Source organism: Zingiber officinale, chromosome 9B, assembly GCF_018446385.1.
Source record: "Zingiber officinale cultivar Zhangliang chromosome 9B, Zo_v1.1, whole genome shotgun sequence".
Taxonomy (NCBI): Eukaryota; Viridiplantae; Streptophyta; class Magnoliopsida; order Zingiberales; family Zingiberaceae; genus Zingiber; species Zingiber officinale.
This window is the reverse complement of record NC_056003.1, coordinates 87,182,412-87,192,713: the sequence shown is the minus strand read 5'-3', so window position 1 is coordinate 87,192,713 and position 10,302 is coordinate 87,182,412. Positions and strand designations below refer to the sequence as shown.

General features: G+C 34.7%; 1 protein-coding gene across 1 annotated transcript; it reads left to right on the top strand.

Annotated features, from left to right (window-relative positions):
* The first annotated feature begins 1,767 nt into the window (after positions 1-1,767).
* LOC122024726 (CLP protease regulatory subunit CLPX1, mitochondrial-like) lies at positions 1,768-10,126 on the top strand. Its single transcript, XM_042583397.1, has 13 exons — positions 1,768-2,706; positions 4,630-4,691; positions 4,872-4,972; positions 5,110-5,189; positions 6,660-6,710; positions 7,305-7,379; positions 7,459-7,536; positions 8,105-8,161; positions 8,953-9,023; positions 9,106-9,205; positions 9,309-9,476; positions 9,546-9,668; positions 9,764-10,126. The coding sequence occupies exons 1-13, from the start codon at positions 1,855-1,857 to the stop codon at positions 9,986-9,988; spliced, it is 2,043 nt and encodes a 680-aa protein (XP_042439331.1). The 5' UTR covers positions 1,768-1,854; the 3' UTR covers positions 9,989-10,126.
* Positions 10,127-10,302: the final 176 nt, after the last annotated feature.

Sequence of the window (10,302 nt, the reverse complement as noted above, 5' to 3'; positions counted from 1 at the left end):
CCGTAGCTAGAACTTTTGCCTAAGTACACTTAGGACTTTCTTGCAAACTCATTCAAATACGTTAGACCACAAATAACCTTAACTTTAAATCCTTTGTCATTATCAAAACTTAGGTTCGATCGTCAGATGCTTCCCACACCAACAAAAATAACTTATATTGACAGGTTTGCTGCAAAATATATAACAAAAAAAATAATTTTTTTTTTAAAAAAGGATTATTAACATTTTAAGATTGTACGTTCAAAAGCTCTTATTACATCTTATTTACTCACGAAGGACTGGTGTATAGTGCCCTTAAAACGATTAACTTGTATAGATACTTCTATCCAAGTGTCATCAATGTCTGGCTAACGTCCAATAAAGATAACATATGTTTTTCCCTATATTAATTAAATATATTATTTAAAATCACGTATAAATAATATATTTGGATTAAAGCTAATTACAACTTAAAATGCAACGACTTACCAAGTAGTTGCTATATGTTACAGTAGTTAAATGTCGAAATAGTTGTTATAATATATAGCAGCTAAATGTCGAAATAGTTGCTACAACTTATAGCAGCTAAATGTCAAAATAGTTGTTACACGCTGTAGCAGCTAAATGTCCAAATAGCTGCTACATGTTATGACAACTAAATCTTGATAACATATTAGAATTAGAGGGAATTATAACTTAAAATGAAATGACTTACCATTAATTATGAAATGTGGGAAATGATGTTTGATAAGTTCTCTGTAAATTATATAACTAAAAAATTATAAGAAAATATTGTTTGGATTGTCCAAGTAGTTGCTACACGTTGCAACATCTAGGGCTTGTATGTTGTAGAATAAATCTTAGTAAAAAATATTGTACATAGCTGAAAAACAGACAGTGGAATGGAAATAATTACGACCGAGAATGGAGATGAGTGTTAAGTAAAACAGCATTGGCTATGTTTGCGGTGGCAGTTTGGGGAGCTTCCAGCCAGCTCAAGAACAAGCATGTATTACTTAACTTGCAGCGCCTTTGCTTTGCTTATCGACAAGAGGGAGATGGAGCGGAAGACGGTGGCGAAGGAAGGAGCGAGAGCAAAGGAAATTTAGATTTGGAAAAATCAAGAGATTAAAAGTCGAGGGAGGGGTTTTGAATAGAGGACGGAAAAAGAGAGAGAATAAAATAAATTTAATAATATAAAGAAATTAAGCTGACAACGTCATATAAGCATGTCGCTCATGGTCGCCCAAGAGGTTTCAAGCAACATATCATTTCTATATATAAGATTTGTTATGTTGAGTGACATGCGTGGATGACGCGCATGGACGCCTTTCACGTATGGAGACATCTCTAATGATTTAAGACATCTAGATGCCCATATATGTATCGTCCAGCATAATAAATTTATCTCTTTACTAATAAGATTTTATTTACATGGTTTAGAAGTTGAATTATATTATTAAATATAAAACAAAATTTAATTTAATTTTTTTTTTTTATGTAGAGAGAGTATACGGCGTAAGATTCTTGAAATAACAAAACCTTTTATATATATATATAATTGTTTAAATTTGTTACTTCAAGATATTTTTGTTGTGGTTCTCCAGAGTAGTTTTTAGAAGAGGGTGCTATAAATGGAATACGAACGGGCGCACCACGTTGAAGAATCGGTGGCTAGGATTATCGTCTACAACCACATCAAAAACAGAATGGTGACAGCATGTGCTATTGGAATTGTAAGGTCATAGCTATAAGTTCACACTGGAGGGGATCCTTCACTTATCCATCCCACCTCGTTATCTTTTACCCTTACGCAACGCTCACTCCATCGTCGCCGTCGCCGTCGCCTCTCTCTCTCACCTCGGAAGCGTTGGGATGTCGGGGGTGCTCCGATGGAGAAAACTCCGCGATGCAGCTGTGCGGGCCGCCAACAGCGAGATCTCGGCTTATGCCTCCGATACCGAGCCCGTATGCCGCCTCTCCCGCCGCCGTCCGGCCTCCGACTTCGCCGCAGACGATCGGCGCCGCCTTCTCCAATCGTCCCCAGCAGTCGCCTCCCCGCACCGCTGCCTGGGCCTTTTACGACAGGATCGGCACAAGTGGGACGGCGGAGCTGACGAGTTCCGCACGCGGCGCATCCGAGCCGAGGCACAGTGCCCTCGCTGCTCCCATCACATGGACATCCTTTTCTCCAACCGATTCCCTTCCTCCGTCGCCGGAGGAAGCTTTGGAGGAGGGTATCAAGCCCTCAATTTATGCCCTAGCTGCAAGACTGCTTATTATTTCCGCCCTCATAAGCTCGTCCCCCTTCAGGGCACCTTTGTCGAGATCGGGCGCGTCCGAGATGCCCAACTTGCGAAGGGAAGAGGGGAGCACGAGGAAGATGGAAACCGCGTAAAGACCCCATTTTTGGAGGTGCTCAGGTCGTCCTTTGCTGGGGAGCCTCCGGAGAATTGGCCACCGATGCCTGGGCCACCAGAGGGCAATGGGTTGGCGGTGCACACACCACCAGGGCCTCCGTTTCCTCCTAACTTAAATGTCGTCAGGGTGTCCGGTCCTGGTGGAAGCGGGGGAGGAGGCGGATCGGGCAGTGGCAGTGGCAGTGGCAGTGGGTTCAATGGGAAAGACGGCTGGGGTGGGTCGAATTTGGGAAAGGACTTGCCCACGCCAAAGGAAATATGCGAGGGGCTTGACAAATATGTAATAGGGCAGGAGCGTGCAAAAAAGGTACAACTTTTATCATTTCTTATTTCGAGACAGTATACTTAATTTGAGAGCCTTTGTATAATAACGGTGTTACAGGGGTCCTTGTTAATGAAATTTGGCAAATTGTTACTTTAGACCACTTATTTCATTTAAAAATCTTCTTGGAATAAATCTTCATGGAATTGGATTGGCATAATTATAGAGCTTTGGGAATATTTTACTTTGGGCCCTCGTGTCTTTAGATTCAGGTGTTTTTTTTGGTTTTATCTTCTTTTAGTTATTCTTTTTGATTATGAGTTCCGAAGCTAATATATCTCAATCCTGTTATACTAGAAGTAGCTTACAAGTAGAGTGTGAATAGTTTATGAAACTATGAGGTCTTGGTTGCTACATCCTTTTGATTTAAATTTATAGATTATTTGGAGTTAGCTACATGGATCTTGATTGCTCTGTTGAGCTCTATATCAGACTATATCATTAACATTAGTACTATATAAATCAATTAAATTATTATTAGTACATTGACTTGTCTTTATCTAACCTTTACACTTCCCAAATCTAATTGATTCAACTAATCCATGTAATATTCTGACTGCTTTGTACATAACCCCCTTTTCCTTATATTCTCTGTTTTACCATCTTTGGGAGTGACACCTAATTGCTCCCATATAATAGTTAAAAAAAAAATATCTTGCAACCCACTCGTCTATCTTATTCTTAGCATTTTCATCTATGTTAAATTAATTTGCTGTCTGAGCTATTTCCAAACAGCTAAGATTCCAAAAAGAGTATGTAGGCAATATATGATGATCCACTATATAGTGCATATGTTGTTTGTGGAGACTTATGCAAGGCCATATACAATCAATATTAAATAAATCCAAAAATATTTATATTTATAAAAAAAGATTAACATACAACCAATAAAGTATATTTATCGACACATTCAATTCATATTTCCACACAAAGAATAAAATATGTAAATCTTATGATGCTAAACACATAAATATAACAATAGTTATTAATCAACAATGTGACAAGATCTTATATAGTTAACATGTAAAGTGTTTATCACTTACAAAGTTAAGTATAAAATTTACTAATGAAATCTAAGGCGGCTTACAGTTTTAAGTCAATTTGGTACATTGCAAAATTAGTTTGAATGATTTCTTGCTGCATATGTAGACGGCATATGCTATATATAGTCCCCTTCAAAGTCTACTTGTGTTACTTTCTAAAATGACGCTAACAATCCAGCACTTTTTATCAGTTTTAGAAAAATTTTGTAGAAATTTTCTTTTAACATAAGAGGGGCACAACAATCAAACTCGACTCTATAAGACCTTAGCTTAGCTTAGTCTAAATTTCTTTTTCTAAAGATCTGTCCATTTATAGCTTTAGTCTTGGTCATTCTTTTTGTTGTCTTATTCGCACTTTAGTATGTAGCACTTTGGGGCTAAGCCCTCACTTTGCAATTTGTTTACAGATTATTCTCTCTTTTCTTTATCATGTTACTAAGACAATCACTTCCCTTCTTAAACTCATTTTTTTTCCTTATTATATATGCATTTATTCAAAATCAAATCTAAAGCTTTATCCTAAAATTTGATTTTTTGGGGGATTCATATGTATTATTATGGTGTATTTAGTTACATATTATGCTCATCTTAATAATATTTGGCTCCTTTCCGGTGACTTTACAAGAACTGAATCTAATACTAATATCACATCCCCTATGTATTTCATTACATGGAGTCATCTTTCGCAGTTGCAAAGATTTTGCAACAAACTGTTTGTCCATTCGTAAAAAAAAGAAAGGATCCCTTCTGGGGAAGAAGTCCTTGAATGAACATTGAACAATCCCTAACTTCTATGCTTCCCAGTATTTGGGAATTTTATTGTGTTTCAATATGATTGTCCATTATATTCTAATTCACAATTCAGGTGCTTGCTGTTGCTGTTTACAACCACTACAAAAGGATACATCATGCTTCCTTACAGAAAGGGTTAGTGGTGATGTGTTACTGTTTTCTCAATCAATGATGATCCCAGTTTTACTTTTATGGCTGATGCTGACTTCAAAGTTAAATGAACCAGATGTTTCTCATTAGCTTAAGTAATTTATTGCAAGTTCTTTGACCCCATTCTCATGCTCATCATGAGCTCAATGCTTTTATGATACCCAGTTCTGGAGCTGACTCAGAGAATTGTGAGACAGATGATAACGATGAGGACAATGTGGAGCTTGAGAAAAGCAACGTTCTTTTGTTGGGACCTACTGGATCAGGTTTGAAGTTAGCTGGTTCTGATTTTCTCTCCTTTGAAAAAGAAAACAACTTGTGTGGGCATTTTCATAGTCATAGCATTTACTAGTCTTTTTGGTTTGTCTGACCTCTCCATGTACTGGCACATTTTATTGGACAGGAAAGACATTACTTGCTAAAACTTTGGCTCGCTTTGTTAATGTACCATTTGTCATAGCAGATGCAACAACATTAACACAGGTTAGTTCTTTTCTTTTGATTTATACGTTTCACTGCTAAGTTCATTTCAAATGTTGATTTTTGTGATCAAACTTATGATGTTATTGTTGATCTTGTTGCAAAGTTTCTATTTTTCTTTTTCTTTCGTGGTCAATATTTGTGATTGGTTAGCATGCTTGTGGACACATATACTGCCTCCATACCCGTGTCAAACATTGAGATTGAAACAGATGCAATAGTAACACTTAATTCAACAACAATAACAATCAAGCCTTATCCTACTAGATGGGGTTGACTAATAGTAACACTTAATTCATCAAAGAAAAATTTTATTATGAAGAAGATGATGATCATATGGGGATTGGCTCTCTTCTAAAGTTTCTAAATAATAAAAATTGGAAAGTTATTCTTGGAAATAATAAATTTTATACCTATGTACTTGATCAAACATGACATGAATTTCCTATTTTCTAAACAACACAAATACACAATTACCAAATCAAGAACTGCCTTCAGTGACTTATTCTCCTAATGAAAATGATCTGACAAAAAATACTCTTACAAAGTAAATTCTAAAATACTTTAAAATTAAATTTTAATTTGCATCATTCTCTCCCTACCAAGAAAACTTGACTTCATTGAGTTAACAACATGATAATTTATTTTGTTGATCCTTGAATAGTTGCATCCTTGTCTTCCATCAAATCCTTGAAATCTCATGTGTGAGAGAGGAAATAATGAGATTAACTTGCTATGTCTCTAAAGTAATCATGGTGTTCTTGAATGATTGTGCTAAGGAGAATGAGAATGCAACACCAAAACTTACCTAGTATAATTTGTGGCAAAGTTAGCATGTGAGGGGGAAGTTTGAATGCCTTCCAGTGAGATAGCAAATTCTATAAACTAAAAATTTAACTAATGTTTAAATAAGTTAGCAAGTTAAAAAATAATCATGGAACGTATCTCTTATTTTTTAAAATAAGACAATTACCAAATCAGGGACTATCTTAATTAACTTATTATCCAAAACAAAAGTATCTACCAAAAAAAAAGAACTCTTATAACCCAAAAAACTTAAAAGTAAATTTCCTAATTTACACCACTAATGCCCCTATTGCTCATGAGTGAAATTTTTTAGATACAACTGCACAGACAGCTCCACACTTGTCTCTAACATAGCTTGTCAGCATAGTAAACTGAAGTTCTGAAAATCTTGGTGAGTGGTATGTGTAGTTGCCAACAGTAATATATTCTCATTATCTTGACTGCTTAAGGGGTATTATATGAATGAGAATTTCTTACTAGTTAATAAGGAAATCCTTGTTGGTTTTTGAGCAACATACTACAAAGCTAGAATTTTGTATTTTTGCATCATCAAGCAGATAATTGACATAGTTTTGACAATTGACAAATTCATGATCTGGATAAAAACTACAACACTTTTCTGTTTAGTTTAATTTATGTTAACTCAAAATTTTCTTGTCCTTGCAGGCAGGATATGTTGGAGAGGATGTAGAATCAATACTGTACAAATTGCTTACGGTTTGCTTGTCTATTTCATATAAGACCCTTTCTTATTGATTTAGTGTATATTAGACTGATTTATTATTTTTATTTTTTTTATTGTGTGTTTAAATTAACTTAATCTATCAAACAAAATGATAATATAATTAAACAATGCTTTAATTTTATAGAATTTAAAAGTAAAGCATGCCCAAGTTTATATGAGAAGGTCGCATACGTTTGAGCATTTTATCTACAAAAATTAAATAAATTATGGGTAAATTATTATGAAGTGAAAAAATTATAACTAAAACTAAAATTTAAAATTAAAGATTTCAAAGATTTTTAATTTTAAAAATTGATCAAATTTATGTATATTAAGTAAGCTCCGGTATGGCTCGTTCCTTTTAGATGTATGATATTGAGATGCCTTTTTTCCATGACTATTGATCACAAGAAGGTAAACTGAACTGAGATTTGCATGATTGCTAGCCGCACTGTCTCACACAGAAAAACTGAGTTTCTTGTTAAGGTTGTCGTGATTCTTGATTGTTGGTAAAATGAAAATTTTATCACCCACCCCCCACCCCTCTTGTTTTTTTCCCTTAAGTTTTGTTTTGGGGTAATTTCCAGGTTGCTGAGTTCAATGTACATGCAGCTCAACAAGGAATAGTTTACATCGATGAAGTTGATAAAATAACTAAGAAGGTTAGATTTCTGTGACCAATTTGCTGAACTATAACTGCATTTAGATCTCATCAGCAATATCGATATTTATTATATGCAGGCTGAGAGCCTAAACATTAGCAGAGATGTATCTGGAGAAGGTGTCCAACAGGCTCTATTGAAAATGCTAGAAGGAACTGTAAGGCATTCTGTTCTTTGTGTTTATTATCTTGTTACCAGGGAATTTACAAACTTTAGGTTGTTTACAAGTTATTTAAATCCTATCATGGTTATGGTAGGCGACAGTAAAAAGGGTTTTCATTAGCTTGATCAAGTTGTGACTTAATTTTCTATATTAAAACTAAGCTATGACATCCTTTTTTCCAACAAATTGAGTTCTTTTAGATTTTAGCCTTCCTTACTCTGTAGTCATTATCTTATTTCTTTTATCACGCATTATAATTGGTACATCCAAGTGTTTGACACAAGGATAGACTTGTTTTGCTAAGTCTTGTTTAATCATTTGATGTTCCTAGTTCACATGTGAAATAAAATCTTAATTAGAATATTCAAGTTTGCTAAGAAACCTGTCTTTTTTAGACGGAAATTATTTCCTCCCAATAGGGGAATTTGTTTTATTATAATTCTTATTAGTCCTAGTATATCTGAATTTTGAAAGAAGAAATTACTTGGGATGCCAGATTGTGGGTTTTTGATTTAAATTTACTTAATATAATGTTCATTGACATCAGAAATTATTTTTTCAGATAGTCAATGTTCCAGAAAAAGGAGCTCGGAAGCACCCCCGAGGTGACAACATTCAGGTGTGTAGGATTGATTTACTTTCTGGTTACTAACTATTAACTTTTCTGCATGTTCTTTAGTTGTTTGAGTTCACAAGACTATTGATCTATTGCAATGTCATTCGGATTTTCTTGGTAAATTCCCTGTGTATTGTTCTTGTTAGCCTGAAATCAATAAACTAGTCTTAGAGTTCCCTACTATCCTTCACTTTAGGAAAATGATGATGTTGTTGGTACCATAATTATGTATCTTCACCATATTGTTTGTGTATAAATAAATAGAAAGACGTAATATCTTATGAACAATTAAATTAATTATTTTGTTGTCATACACAATCGTTGAACTATTGCATTGGATTCCTATTGTATCCTTTGTCATTTTGTAACTTGTGTTTTTTAGACCACCTCTTTGTGTTTGCCTCTCAAATCTACTTTATGCTCTTCATTATAAAAAATAACATAACATTTTTGTTTAGATTATATATTTTATTAACTTTAAAACATTTCATATTGTACTTTAAAATAGATTATGGACATTGTTTAGGATGTAGACAAACAAGTAAAAAGGTTTTGGTGAGAAGTGGTTATTAACTCCTAATTATTGCTAATAAATATATCGTACTCATTTTCATTTTCTTTTTTTTTAAAAAGGATAATATATTTGTCTACTACATTTAGTTTCTTATCAAAGTCTTTGGTTTGAATATGACACTTTCATTTATTGTTATGCAATCAGATCATTTATAATTCAATAAATTAGATAATTTTTTTGTTAGCTCCTTTGTAAATTTGCTATCTGTTTTTTTGTGCAGATAGATACTAAGGACATTCTTTTCATATGTGGTGGTGCTTTTATTGATTTGGAAAAGACTATTTCTGAAAGGTACTTTGTTTTAAATTTCTTGTATTTTTCTCATTTTGCTAATTTTAAGTTGAGTGATAATTTTTTTTATATATATAAATAGACGACAAGATTCGTCTATAGGTTTTGGAGCACCAGTACGAGCAAGCATGAGAGCCGGTGGGATCGCTAATGCCACTGTAACATCTTCCTTATTAGAATCAGTAAGCATATTCTACATAATTTCAAAGTTTCTTTCAATACCTCATTTTATTAGTAAAGTTAAGATTCAAGGCTAATTTCTTAAAACCCTAATTTTTTGCATAGGTTGAGAGCAGTGATCTCATAGCATATGGGTTGATTCCCGAATTTGTTGGTCGTTTTCCGATACTGGTTAGTTTGTCAGCTCTGAGTGAGGACCAACTTGTTCAAGTGCTGATGGAACCAAAAAATGCCCTCGGTCGGCAGTACAAGAAATTGTTTAGCATGAACAACGTAAGTTTTGCATGAACTCATTCATTTTTTTTCCCGAGGAAATCTGCCTAACTTGCATAAGTATTGTAGGTCAAGCTACACTTTACAGAGTATGCCCTTAGGTTGATTGCGAAGAAAGCAATGGCCAAGAACACTGGCGCACGAGGTTTAAGAGCTCTTTTGGAGAGTATTCTTATTGAGGCCATGTTTGAGGTACGATCACGCTATCAGTAAGCATGAAATACCAAAAGAGTTCTAGTATTTCGTTGTATTGTTTTAACTTAACCCGCTCGATTCAACGATCGCAGATTCCTGATGTCAAAACTGGGGATGAACGAATTGACACAGTGGTGGTGGACGAGGAAGCAGTAGGTACCGTAGAGAAATCAGGATCTGGTGCCAAAATTTTGCGAGGAGATGATGCTCTGGAACGATATCTTTCTCTGAATAAAAGAACTGATTCTGCCACAGTGGTTTTAGAGGGTGAATTGGAAGGAGAATCTGAGCTTGAATCTGGAGCCATGAGCATGTGATGCCCCATTAATGGCCATGAACTGTAAAAAAAAAAAAAAATCCTCGCCATTTACATTGGATCGAATTTTATCCTTGTATACAGAATAATGCTCTCATCTCAACCTGAAGTAACAAAAAAATATAAAACCCTTAGTTCATATCATCATGTTGCAGAAGTCATCCATAGAACATTTGAAGAAAAAACCATCTTTCACCGCCGCTGATTCTTTATGTTCTTTCTTCTTCGATCGTGTGCCAGGCTATAGAGTTTGGACTTCGACCCATACAGATCAAACCACTTAAACTATGTTTTGTTGTTAATCATTCATCATCC

Excerpts from the sequence above, each read along its gene's own strand:
- LOC122024726 (XM_042583397.1), top strand. The coding sequence starts at position 1,855 with ATGTCGGGGGTGCTCCGATGGAGAAAACTCCGCGATGCAGCTGTGCGG. Across the intron at positions 7,537-8,104 it reads TGAAAATGCTAGAAGGAACT|ATAGTCAATGTTCCAGAAAA; the intron begins GTAAGGCATTCT and ends TTATTTTTTCAG. Across the intron at positions 9,477-9,545 it reads AATTGTTTAGCATGAACAAC|GTCAAGCTACACTTTACAGA; the intron begins GTAAGTTTTGCA and ends TAAGTATTGTAG.